At 31.1% G+C, this 14,829-nt stretch overlaps 1 protein-coding gene across 4 annotated transcripts in view; it reads right to left on the bottom strand.

Moving 5' to 3' along the window:
- Positions 1 to 3,537: 3,537 nt before the first annotated feature.
- LOC105217108 (homeobox protein abdominal-A) overlaps positions 3,538 to 14,829 on the bottom strand; it is a 36,066-nt gene continuing 24,774 nt past the window's right edge. For all 4 annotated transcript variants that reach the window (XM_011191947.3, XM_054225963.1, XM_054225962.1 and 1 more), the window contains exons 6-7: positions 8,086 to 8,309; positions 3,538 to 7,137 (exon numbers count right to left, since the gene is read on the bottom strand). In XM_011191947.3, coding sequence (XP_011190249.1) covers positions 6,793 to 7,137; positions 8,086 to 8,309 — 569 coding nt within the window. In that variant the 3' untranslated portion in view covers positions 3,538 to 6,792. The remainder of the gene's footprint in view (positions 7,138 to 8,085; positions 8,310 to 14,829) is intronic.

The following is a 14,829-nucleotide window of genomic DNA, read 5'->3' as shown; positions in this document are numbered from 1 at the left end:
GGATGATTATTAACGCAAAAATAAGTTTTCTGCAAACGGAGGAATTTTTACCGCATTTATTTGCCTCCGGACTTTACTTTATCTATGTTACACGTTGTTTATCTAGCTTTCATCCACCCGAAAATTGGTGTGTGTTGCACTCCCGTTACAGCCCAATTTCAATGTGATGTCAGTGAACTGTTTGCAAACACCTATCTTGCAACGTTATTAAAGTTCATGCCTACTATTACTTTGTAATAGTGTATTTGAAGCATAGAAATTACTGCTTTGAAAATTTGTACACCCTCCTGAGATGCAATGTCGTAAATTAATAAATAAATAAGCCCAACATTTTTATTTTATTCTAAAGGGAATATTGAAATTACCGGTATGAAATGAATTCTCCTAACACAATAATTGCGAAAGTATTGATTTTGTAACAGCACAAAATCGCAGTATCTCATATCATAAATATTTATTGGAAAGAGTTCTTTTGGGCAGAGGTAATAAAGTTTTCTGTCAGTAGCATTTAAAATTTAAATTTAATAAATTGTCAAATAAATAGATTATTTATAGTTCATGAAAAGAATCTAGTTAAGTTGAACAATGTAAAAATGATAAACGAACCTACTAATATTATAAGAATAACATGCAAAGAAATTGGGTACCATATAAATTGAAGCCAAGATTATTATTACTACAACCCTAAACCCAAACAAGTAAGGAAGGGCTAAGTTCGGGTGTAACCGAACATTTTATACTCTCCTAATTTATTGATGTAATTTTATAAAGATAACACAATTCGACCCATAAATTCGGTATAAAGTTCAATAGAATAACGAAAATCATCATAAATAGTATATGGGGACTGAGGTAATTCCTAAACCGATTTCACTCGTTTTCACCACCAAGATACAATGTATCGAAGACTATACGCTCACTTAATTTAATATTACTTATAATTAGGTATATGGCATCTGGGGGAAGTTATGACCCGATTTTTACCATTTCAGGTACAGAGAGAAACTGTTATAAGAAAAAAATTCAGAGGGAATGAATTACATAAAAATATCTGAGGTATTTACCTATATTTTCGCTGAGAAATTACCCTTAAGCACTGAGTTCTTCATGTTCGATATCAGGGGCCTTGAAACGTCATGGTTCGATTTTGACAATTTTTCTACAAGTGATGTCACAGCTCAAATACAGTATTTGTGTAATGTTTTATTCCGCTATCTTCATTTGTTCCTAATGTATATATGTATTATAAAGTGAACGAATCAAAAGAATTCAAAAGCGAGTTATATGGGAAGTAGACGTAGTTGTGAACCGATTTCGCCCATATTCCACCCGTGTCATCAGGGTGTGAAGAAAGTGTTATATACCGAATTTAATTGACATCGGTCGATTAGTTCATGAGATATGGACCCATAAGTGGGCGACGCCGCGCCCATTTTCCATTTTGTAAAAAAATCTCAGTGCAGCTTCCTTCTGCCATTTCTTATGTACAATTTGGTGTTTCTGACGTTTTTCGTTAGTGAGTTAACGCACTTTTAGTAATTTTCAACCTAACCTTTGTATGGGAGGTGGGCGTGGTTATTATACGATTTCTTTCATTTTTGGACTGTATAAGGAAATGGCTAAAATAAACGACTGCAGAAAGTTTGGTTTATATAGCTTTATTGGTTTGCGAGTTATAGACAAAAATGTGCCCCTCCCTAATGGGATCCTATGTTCCAAATTTAATTTTCATAACTTTATTTATGGCTTAGTTATGACACTGTATAGGTTTTCGGTTTCCGCCATTTTGTGGGCGTGGCAGTGGACGGATTTTGCCCATTTTTCAACCTCCTCAGGGTGCCAAGGAACATATGTTCCAAGTTTCATTAAGATATCTTAATTTTTACTCAAGTTATCGCTTGCACGGGCAGACGGACAGACATCCGGATTTCAAATCCACTCGTCATCCTGATCATTTATGTATATACATATAACCCCATATCTAACTCTTATATTTCTTGGTGACACAAACAACCGTTATGTGAACAAAACTATTATGCTCTGTGCAACAGGTTGCGAGAGTATAAAAATCATTTGTGAACTGATTAACCAGCAATATCAGTAGCAAAGCCGAGTATCCATGATGCTCTGCATTGGGATCAGATGAGCGTTTTGTATTATAAGCTTCTAAAATCAGATAAAACCAAAATGGGCAAAAATCCATTAAATTGAAGCAAGCGATTGCGGAAAAATACACGGAATTTGCGATTAGACACGACACAATAATTTTCCACCATGACAACACTCGACCTTATATTGCAAGACCGGTTAAAAACATTTTGGAAAACTGCGGCTGGAAAGTTTTGCCTCACCCACCAGTGCCTCTTCTAACTACCATTTATTACGGTCGTTGCATAACGCGCTTCACATAAAAACATGGTATCGAAAGCCAGTTCGATTCATTCTTAGCCTCGAAACTGGCACAGTTCCTTTGAGATTGAATCCACAAATTGCCAAAAATATCAAAAGTGTTATAGGTTTATATGGACAATATTTTGTTTGAATAATACAATTGTACAATGTACATGTTTTTCTTAAATAAATGTTCAATTTATGAAAAAAATAACATAAAAGTAAAAATATGGGCATAATCAACATTGCCTTCCTATTCCAAAGGTCGTTCGTCTAATTCATCTAAAAACGAACGCTTAATTCATGGGCAACATGTTTTGGAATCATTAATCAAACTTAAACATTTCCATATTGTCAAACCACTGATAAAATGAAGGTTTATAAGACAACTTGAATTAAAGCATAAATTGTAAATAAGCCAAGATGGATTTATTTTTTAGTAAAGTTTATTTTATCTTAAAGTTTGCAATTATTTTGATTATATACAGCATATTCCAATACTTTAATTTAAATACTTACTCACTTAATCTATTTTAAAATTATAGATGATTTCGAGTTTTTATTCATTTCAATCAAATTATTATTTTCAATAACCGCGTTTGCGGGTAAAGAAATTACGTATATATGGTTTTTGTTACTTGAATATTACCGCTAGATATATGTACGTATGAATGTATTGTTTAAAGATATTAATATTGTAAGCACACATATACATATGTATGTGTATATATTTTAAATTTGTTTTTTTTTTTTAATTTGTTAAGTATTTACGTATTTTAGTCGGCTTTAGTATTATTAACGGCATATATATTTTGTAATGTATGTATTTCTTCGGTATGTGGTACGTATATGTGTTTACAAGTTTATTTATGAGATATTATATATATTTATTGTTAAATCGTACCTGCAATATACGAATGAGCATTGTACTCATATATAGTATATGTTTAAATATATACATATTTGCTTTAGATAGAAAATAATTGTTTATGCTTGCACTGATAAGATGATTTCAAGGGAAATTTGCATAACATTGAAGGGCAACTAAAATAAGGTAACCATTGGTGCAATAAGGAATATTGCAAAATATCAGAACAAAGTCGTAACCACCATTCGACGATATTTAATATTCATCATTATGATAGATTGCTTAAATCATTTCATATTTTTGACGTTGTAAAGAAAATAATTTGTTAAACTTAGCCTTCATTGACAATTCTATTAATATTATGAATAGAGCTATCAATATTATTATAGTTATTATTATAATTGAAAATAATGTAGCATATATCCCAAAATCAAAAAAAAATCAAAAATAATAATTTTTGCATCATGGGCTAGATGAAGATATGCAGATATTGTTTTAATTATTACAGATTTTTTTTGAATACTACATTTTTCGAGAAAATAAATACTTTTGTTCCAAAATAGATCTTGATTTAAGAAAGAAATAATTATTTTAATAAATGTTAAACATTCACATATTTAATGTAGTATTTTTGTAGATTCATATAATATCTGTTTTTTATCTTCATATTTCTAATATATATCATAGACTGAATTTATTCAAAAGGTCATAAATTTCAAAAACGTTTTAGGGCAGCAAGTAAGAATTCTTTTTTGGTAAGATATAGATAAAAAATCTGCCAGACAACGAATTGAGTTGCGTAATTGAAAAATTTTGAAACAAACTCTTACCTTTTTATAATGCACTTATTGTTCGATGGCTATTCTCTTCTTTTAAAATGATATGCAAAGTTTCAAGAAATATGTTAAATAAAACAGGCATTTTAGAAAACCTAAAAAATTTTGCATATCTTGTGTTTTTGTAGATTGCCGTCAGTTGAGGATCAAATAGGGAAATAGTGGACACGACTGACATTTTCCTATCTAAAACTAATTATTAATTGAATGGCGCATGAGAAATCATTTTTTGTTTAATGAAATCATTGTGAACATTAAAAGAAAGTTCTCAAGTAAAAATACTGATAATTTCAACTTTGTTTTTAATGCTTGATTGTTTATATCTACAATAGATAATACGAATTGTAGTACTTATTAATAATATTAATTATTACAAACACAATTTTTGTTATTCATTATAATTAAAAATTTAAGCTGTAGTAACTGAATAAATACACACAAAGAAAGAATAAAAATCAGGTTATTGTTTTTAAATGTATAATTTTTAATTGTATATCCTCTTGCACTCATTTCTTTCAATGAATCAAAGAGTTTCTTACTGGTTTTTCACAAATTTTATACATCAATCCTACTGCTTACACAATCAATTTCTCAAGCATTTCTGTTTCATTAAGAAAACTATAAAATTTTTACAAATCGTATAACTAATATGTTAACAAAATAAACTAAAATTTATTAAGTTGTGTGATATCCTATCGTTTACATATAATTAAGACTTTCAAATTACCTTAAAATACTAAATTCAACAGAAAACAGATTTAAAGGTTAACACAAGAATTTATTTAATTAAACAAATGAACATATTTCAATTATAGTTAGTTAAAGCAATGTGAAAATGGAAGAAAAGTAAATAGCCCATGTACTATAACCAGTTTGTCTTATAAAAGATAAAACGTTTAAATAAACTATCGATTAGAAGCTTAATCAATAGCTTTGTTTTAATTGTTACAAAATATTGAAAGTTGAGTTAGTCCGTAACATAGTATTCGGGTGAAGTGATCATGTGTAACCATATACCGTTCATAAATAGTTGTTAAATTTCTGTGGAAATTCAAATGTCAGTATATTGTAATGTATTCTGTGTATACGAAGGTGTGTTCATATATTATTTAATTCACATTACGCAATACATCGTCATATATGCTTTGCTGTTGTTCGCTGTTTCAAATATTTGTGTGTTCTTGATCAATTTAATTATGTTACATATATTACATTTAGTCATTTATCTTTTTTTCAAATTTTAGTTTCAACTATTGATAAGACGATTAATACGTTGGCTTTAAGTGGGCGTTTATATTTATTCTCATATTTAATGTTATTACTTTAGTAAATAATAAATATGTATGCATACATTACATTTATAATGAGCTTAAATCTAATACGTATATTGAGTCATTCCTCGTTATTTGCATGTCGGCTTGAGTTTATATTAATACACTTTGCCGCTGTATCTCCAACAAACGAATTATTTAAGTGAAGTTGCAAGTATACATGTATATATAATACACAAATTTATGTTGCCGTATATATGTATGTAATCATGTTAGTTCTGAAGGAAGTAAATTATTTATTTGCTACAAATGTTTATAAAACATTGTACCAGCTACTTTAAGTTTTGTTGTTGTTTTGTAAAATTTTTAAGCATAGTTCTAAGTTTTATATTTAGTCACTGGCTAAAATGTATACTAGTTTCTATTTTCTTGTTTGTTCCGTTTTGGTGATCATGGCTCTGTCAATGCTGCAAACCAAAGCAGGCAACAATATATTTTTTAAATATCGCATAATTATAACTTACCGAAATATGTCGTTTTTATCATTAATGAGATGTTAATAGCAAAGAGCTTGCATTAAATTACATTTCGTACGCATTATTTTATTACTTAATCAACTCATTATCACTAAATTATGGCATTGGAGAGAAATTTTTGCAAAAATATATATTAATTATTAATTATTGGAATATTAAACGTCATAGGGAGTCGAGAGAATATGACTAATAAGTTGTTGGTTTATGGTCTGATATTGAAAAATCGCATACAAATTTATAATTGCAAACATATTTATTTTATTTGATTTTAAGAAGTTGTTGAAGTAATAAAGATTTATCACTACGGCCCTTTTCTTTAAAGAAGGTCGTTATCAAAAATATTCAAAAACATCGATTTAATTATTATTATTAATTTCATTTACAAAACTTTAAATAAACTCGAACGATTCGCGCAATGTGAATCAAAATGCTGTCATCTCTCCCCAATTAATTTATAAAATTTTTGACTAACTGCGCTCTGTTGCTCGCATATCTCTTCTTCACATTTCTTCGCTATTTTAACAAGCCTTATGTATAGATGTAAATAAATTTCAAAATCTTACTTATAATATGCATGCATGTATTGTGTGTTCTATATATTTGTATATATATAATTATTTATACAGATACATATAAATATCTGATCTGATGCTTTAGATTTAAGTATAGTAGTATATAAATTTATAGTTTTCAGGCTTATCCAACTAATTTACTAAGTAAAATGTTTACGTATTTAAGTTATCATCTTTCGTTTAATATTTGTGTTAATGCTTTTCTCTCAAGCTTAAATCAATGTCCATCAGGGAAGTATTTAATCACTACACTTTCAATCAGCTGAGTATGCCTTCGCAGCAGCTGTTTTCGCTATAGATGCCTGCGTTTCTATTAATTTACGAAGTAACTTTACTTACAGCTTTGAGCAAATCATGATTGCTCTTTTCGAGCGCACTCATCATGCCTAAATTACTGCCGAGGCCACCACTAACGCCCACACCAGAACCGACACCAACACCCATTCCCAAACCTAGTTTAAGATCATTCTGACCAATCACCGAGTGGTGCAAGTGTCCTGAATTGTGTGCGATGATCGAATGATGATCCTGTTGCTGCTGTTGATGCTGTTGCTGTTGCTGCTGTTGTTGCTGTTGCTGTACTTGTTTATTGACGTTTTGCTGGGCGGATTTCATGGACTCTTGAGCTTTCATTTTTTCTTGCTCTTCGCGGTCGCGACGGGCCTGAAAAATAATTGAAAATTAAATTTATTTTGCATTAAAAGTTTTGTAATTTTTGTTGATTATGTTTTTCTAGGACCTTCAACAAATTTTTCATTTATTGGTAACAATTCGAACTAAAGCAAATAAAGAAGGAATAAATTTAGGCGTAACCACAAATGTTATACACTCACAATTTGCAAAGCTCTAAGGCAGGGAAATATTAAACAATTGTTGCATATGTATTCATTATATCAGATAGGCGCAAATCATTTAATAGGTGTACTGGGCTAAACCAAGGATTAATTATTTACAACACACGTGGCTAGAAGAAGATCAATACCTAATATTTTGTTTCCACGTAATTTTATTAAGATAAATTTATTCTGCATAAAGTTCAGAATTGTTATATGAAGTAAATGGGGGACAGGTGTAATCCGAACCGATTTCCCCCATTCACGGGAACAAATTATGGAAAATATGTAATATATATTGACCCCATATTCGGTATATGGGACCTTGAAAAGTTATAGTCCGATATTTTGACCACTTTTAAATGTACTGAGCAATTTGGAGCCCATTTGCATAATGTGATGAAGTGCTAAGAGGAATGCTGTATGTAACTAAATTAAGTTGTGGGTTATATATATAAAATCTCTCTCGATTTTTGCTCATGTTATCACTTGCGCGGACAGACATTGTGACAAACATCCGGATTTCAAATAGTCTCGCCACTCTGAGCACTCTGGTAGTTTTAGGTGTTACAAAGAACCGGTTAGTGAGCAACACTGTTATGCTCTGTGCGACATGTTGCGGGAGCAAAAAAACGTACCAATAATTATAAATATGTATCACATTTAAATTTTCATACACTTCTGCCTTTATCTTAACTATAAAATATGTTTAGGCTACATTTATATAATCTTGGTTATATTGTAACGCTTTATGATAATTCTGTATAAAGCACCCCACCTGTTCGTTGATTTCTTTTACGGCACGTAGTTCCTTCTTCAATTTCATGCGTCGATTTTGAAACCAAATTTTTATCTGACGCTCAGTAAGACAAAGAGCATGGGCGATTTCAATTCGCCGCCGGCGGGTTAGGTAGTGATTAAAATGGAATTCCTTCTCCAACTCAAGTGTTTGGAAACGTGTATATGTTTGACGACCACGTCGACGTGGGCAACCATTAGGACCTGGAATAAAAACAAATGAATGTAAATTACTAAAAAATGTATAAATACCAATATTATATTAATTTATAGTGTCTGCTATAATGTCATAACATAACTAATCTAACTTTTAAGAGAATTCGTTTACAAGATTTTTTAGAGCTTTTGTTGTACATTTACTATGGAGCTACTGTCATTGTGCTAAACTTTGCACATCCCACGAGATCTTATGTCCGCATTATATAAGATAACCTTGCTACCAAAGCAAAAAATTGAATTTATTTAAATTAGCTTTTGTTAATATGGCCTTTGGATGTCCCGGATAACAAACTTGATTACGATGCTTGCAATTTCGCTAATTTCCATTTATATTACAAATGGAAAGCCATTCCTCACATAATATTTAAATGTATCCAATATTATTTTCATTTTGGTATGGTACTTTCTCGATAAATGTTTAAATTGTAAAGTATTACCTTAACAGTAAATCACAAAGTTTTTGAGAAAAACTAAAAGTAAATGCTTCTATATACGTATAGGTAAATTGTGTTAATGATATACTTTAACGATTGGAGGAATATTCTAGTAAGTTGGCGACATCCTAAACATTTTCTTACAGAATCCTGATTTTTAGTATTTATTAAAGAAATTGTATCATCAAATTTGAATTTGGTTGAATTTGTAAAAACCACTCGACTCGTATATGTTGTTATTTACTCCATCTTCCAATTCATCCCTTTGTGAGAGTCTTCGTTTAAATTTTTGGCAAAATGCTTTCTTCATATCTGTTACTATTGGCGTAGCTAAAGGGTGAAAACTCATGCATTCGTTTTAGTACGCAGCATGTCTTTGCCAACATAGCTTAGCTGTACTGGTGTTGTTTATTTGTTTGTTTTGCTGATGTACTGCTGTGCTTCAGCTTGTAGCTCTCATTTGTTTCGAATGCACTGTAAATGTTTCCAAAGCGTGAGTGTATTCTACAACTTGATGCGTCAAGTCGTTCGACCACCTGCTTTGTTTCACTTTTGTCCTGTACTTTTTGTTGGATACATGTTCTTTCATATATTTCACTTTTTACCTCTTATTTTATTACTACCGATTTTTCACGCTACCTGTGTGAATTTTTTACCGTGTTAGTGCACTTACTGTTTTGCCGTTTTCATTTTTCGTGGGTTTATACTTTAAGCAGTTCAGCGGTATGCCGCGACGGGCGCACAGTTTACTGTTTATGTTTAGGAAATCAAAATTTCTTTATGTGCAAATTGTTTCTATATTCGGTTGGTAGTCGATTTTTTTTTCACTGCTCACTTTTTATTTGTTTTTTTTTTGCATCTGCATTTTTTACCTTCCAGGTAAGCATCCTCATACCTCTATTTGATTTTCGCAGAAAACGCGATAAGTCGTAACTTCATGCATTCCTTTTTAAGGGAAAATGTGTTTATTTAGATTAAGGTGTTTACGGTGCTGTGCGAAGTAAAATAACAATTTTAAAGCGTATAATTTTATTGTGAACAAAATACACATACAAGACTATGTTTTGCAAAACTGTGCATCTAATTTTAAACGGGCGAAACAGTACAAAAACCCTTTCTTCATTAATACATTTTTTATTTTTTTTTTTCAATATTTCCTTATTTATTGAATCTGCTTCTTTTTAAGCCTAACAACAAGTTATAAAATCTTAAATCTATTTAAAAACTAGACACGCTCAACCAAGTGATTGAGCTGTATTCGTAAAACGTTGCTCTTTAGTACGCAGAAATATCCCTTCTTTTTAGGCGTGTTTGATCGCAGGAATATACTAAAGCATTAGCAATGGGCAATAAATCTATAAATTAAATTTGTTGAAAACTGCGCTTCAAACTATCGAGCATTTTTTAACGTAGGACTGTACATACGTACTCGAGGATGCACGTTAAATAATTGATGACAGAAAGATTCATTTTAATCAACACAGACTAAAACTACACACAGTTCACATATATTGAGTGCTCTTGAACTATAAGACTGCTTTGTGCTCTGGAGTAGTGGGATTAATAAGTCTACTAACCACTCGGCAGTGGAGGATAGCGATGTCTTAAGATTTTTTATCAGAGATCTATACTCCTTTACAATAACAGAAAATTCCTATATTAAATATATTGATATACTAACTCTCTGAATCTAAAGGTGATAATTTAAAATCGGACATCCATAAGTGCTTTTCTGAAATTACCTTCAAATTTAAGTGCTTAGTGAGCTACTATAAATAATTACGTTATATAAATAATTCAGAACATAATTAAATCTTAAAAATTTCAGTAGACATACTTCTGTAAATATTCGTAATTATATATACATACATTATGTATGTAAATTCGGTTTACACGCATTTACTCAAAAATTGCATGCGGACAACTATAACAATTAACAACAATAATTTTGCTTCTTTTTCTATCATGCAATCATGATATAAATGCTTTAAAGAAGAAATCTGAGAGCGAGTAAGGCGATTAAATTTACAACAAATATATGTGTACGTCAAAGAGAGATAGGGCACTGCACTGGAAGTCACGCAGAAGTAGTACCAGTGCGAACAAAATCAAATGACTAAGCAAGAGTGCAGGGCTGAATGAGTTTACTACGGCTATGGAGTTTAGAGCACGCAGTAGCAATGGAATCCAATATGGCTGCTGTGCTGATATTGGTTTGTGGAGCGAACAGGTAGAGACAAATGTATGCACACGACAGCGTTTTACTGTTGTCATGACAACAAACGGGTGCTGATTGGGAGGTGCCAAGCGCTCTTTTCAATCTTCCATTTAGTCATGCGCTGTGCTCTCTATTAATATGTATGTGCTGCGAATAACAGCTATGGTGAGTTGAAAAATTCAACATAGATACGTACGTATTTGTATGCTTTTTGGTTCGAGTCTCGAAGATGTTCAATAAAACTCTAAAACCGAATTGGACTTCTCATATTATGTGGAACTATACAAGTTTTTCATATGCACATAATTAATTTATTTAAATGTTCATTACTTTAGATAGGGGAGTCTATAAAATAATAACTTACTATTATATACAAATTTGAGGTCTAATGACTAAAATATTTGTTATAATATGTAGTTAAATGCAAAATAGAACATAAACAATCTCAATCAAAACAAAGCAACAAACGAAATAAATAACTTATTCTATGCACATAAATATGTATTTTACTTTACTCTTACTTAGAAGCGAAGGATATTCATAGATATGTATTTTAAATATATAAAAATATTTTTGAAACAAGTAAGGAAGGATTATGTTCGGTTGTAACCGAATATTTTATACGCCCGCAATTTATTTATTTTATTTTATTCACTTAACACACAATTTGACCCACACATTGGGCATTAAAATCACTAGAATATCGGAAAGACCTTCCTCCTATATCCATTACTCATGCCACACATCGCCACCATACTATTTTATGTCCCAAAGTACACACATTTTTTCAAGACTTCTCACATACTAGCAGATATATATGTGGGCTTCATATCACTAGAAATTTGATATTCCTAATTTTACCGATTTTTGGCACAGAGGCCCAAAAAAGTAACATATCGCTCATTTACATGAATAGTGTCATAATCGACTTTTTTGAGTTGTGACACTGTTCATGTAAATGAGCGATATGTTCTATAAAATATCTGAAAGTTTTACAGATATTTTCGGTAAAAAATTATCTATAGGTAGTGAGTAGCCCATGTTTGGTATCTGGGACTTTGAAAAGATATAGCCTGACGTGGACAGTTTTAGACGTACGATGACACACCTCTAATGGGGTATATGTGCAAAGTTTATTCCGATATCTTCAAACTTATATTTATATTACAAACAGAACGAATCCGACGAAATTCAAAATTTAGTTATAAGTAGGCGTGGTTATGAATGATTTTTTTTGTGGCCATGAAGATCCGATACCTTCCAAACAATTGTTAGGTGACGGAATCGTTATTAGAACGGTCGTGTTTAAAGAGTTTAACCTACATAAAAATTAAATTAACTTTAAATTTTGGAAGAATTTGCTTCAAACGCGTGGGATTGGTATACCATAAACACCCAAAATATGTACACATGCCCTTTCCTCTGACACTGATGGAATGCGTAATTAATAACATGTAATTATACATACATATATCATTTTAATTTTGAATGCTTCGCACGCTGTCAAGACGAAATATCGCATCTTATGGAAGTTTTGTGGTGTCATTTACATGATAACTTTGATTTGGTATCAAAATTGTTGTATATATAATGTGATAGCATGGGCAAGAACAATAAGCAAGTGTTATGCATTTAAAAAATACTGTCCATACTATATTTAAAACTAATATTTGTAATAAATTGACATAGTGACTTTCTGAAGATTCTACCAAAACGCACTACAACTCTCAGAATAGTTTATCACCTGAATTATGATAATGACAAAAAAAAAAAATAAAATATTTATAGAACAATTGTTCATTCTGAAGGATGGATATGCTAGTTACATTCATGAAGGAGACGACGAACTGTACTTTTCAGTCGAAGACGATGGGATTCAAGATACACTGGAACGTAGCAATAGTGCTAAATAACAATTGGGCGGAGTATTCATTCACACGTTGTTGAATATTTAGACGATATATAAAAACTCACAAGTATAAATAAACATAAGCTAGAATATTAAGTCAAAATGTGGTCTTAAATAATTTTGTAAAAATTATACATGATTGGTATGCAATCAAATTAGAAATAGTGGTCTGGATTGGTTAGTTCATACCATGTAAAATGAAACTAATATACCATAACTCAGGAATCGGTTCTTAAAGAAAGTATGGACATCCGGCTTTAATTTGATTAATTTCTTTTGGGAAAGCATATTAAACTAACACCCCTATTATATACCTGTAATAATCTCAACATAGTCGCCTACAGGCTACCGTACGGAATATGACGGGCTATTGATCGCTAGTCGCCATTTTTTTGCATTACTAGCAAAACTATGAAAAACAGGCTACTGATCAAGACCGGTTTTTTCATTATAGATTGTAGTTTTGAGTTAAGCAATATATATATTTTAATTGTAATCGGATTACACCTGAGAATTCTGTTTCATTGCTTATTATTTATTATTTTAGTAGTATTTTGCTCTTATACACTGATGTTAAATTTTATATATTTTGGTATATTTTCTCCAGCATCAAAGTGGTCACTTCTGTAAGAATCACTGACATTTTATTTTGGTTGTGAAAATCTGAAGTCTTTTCCTTGGCATTTCTGATAGATACCTTCAGCAAAGAGTCGTATCGCTGCTCAAATCTTCAGAATTGGAGGGACAGCAGTTGATGGATTTAAAATGCGGCCAACAAGTATGAAAATGCTTTGGTTGATATACCGAAATACCTTTAAAATCAATTTGAAAATATACAAAATATAGTAAACATAACAAACATTTTAATGTTTGCGTACTTCACAAGTTGAAGATTCAAAGGATTGGAACGATCTCTAATTAACCGTCGAATTAATGCGACATTCATGCTTTCATTCCGACTTGTGAAAAGTAATTCAAAACTACTTAAAATAGTTCCTTTTTATATTTTAATTCAAATAAATTATTTTTGTTCACGTATTTGTGTTTTTAACTGCACAACTTGTCACTCACATTTGAAAAATGCTACCAAGTACTTTCAAAATAATTGTCAAATATATAAACTCGGGCTTATTATCCAGTAGCCTTATACAATTGTGGTGTAAGTATGGCACTACACTTTTACATTTTTAGAATTCCGCTTGATAGCTGCAAAGTAACCGGTTCTTTTGAGTTTATACTTTCAATAATATAATTTTCGATCATATTATAAACTTACATGAACTGTATTCCAATTATGAAAGACATATCTTCAGATCATCAGATCAGATCATATGTAATTCAATATATATGTATATCAATATATATGTATAGATATTGCCTCAAAGGTAAATCTAATACTTGTGAGAGAAATTAATCAAATAATAAAAAAAGAGAAGATAAACTAGCTTATTATATAAAAACCACATTGTTTTAGAAACATTATAAAATGTCGATCTTGCATATGAAGGTTTTTAAATTTATTATACTCTCGCAACAAAAGTTGCTAAGAGAGTATTATAGTTTTGTTCACATAACGGTTGTTTGTAAGTCATAAAACTAAACGAGTTAGATATAGGGTTATATATATCAAAATGGTCAGGGTGACGAGACGAGTCAAAATCCGAATGTCTGTCTGTCCGTCCGTCTGTCCGTGCAACCGATAACTTGAGTAAAAATTGAGATATCTTAACGAAACTTGGAACACGTATTCCTTGGCACCCTGAGGAGGTTGCTTTCGAAAATGGGCAAAATCGGACCATTGCCACGCCCTTAAAATAAAGAAATCCAAAAACCTATAAAGTGTCATAACTAAGCCATAAATAAAGTTATAAAAGTAAAATTTAGAATAAAGGATCGCACTAGGAAGGGGCATATTTGGATGTAATTCTTTTGGGGAAGTGGGCG

Source organism: Zeugodacus cucurbitae, chromosome 2 (genome assembly GCF_028554725.1).
Source record: "Zeugodacus cucurbitae isolate PBARC_wt_2022May chromosome 2, idZeuCucr1.2, whole genome shotgun sequence".
Classification (NCBI taxonomy): domain Eukaryota; kingdom Metazoa; phylum Arthropoda; class Insecta; order Diptera; family Tephritidae; genus Zeugodacus; species Zeugodacus cucurbitae.
The sequence above is the reverse complement of the archived record's forward strand: the minus strand, read 5'-3'. Positions and strand labels throughout refer to the sequence as shown.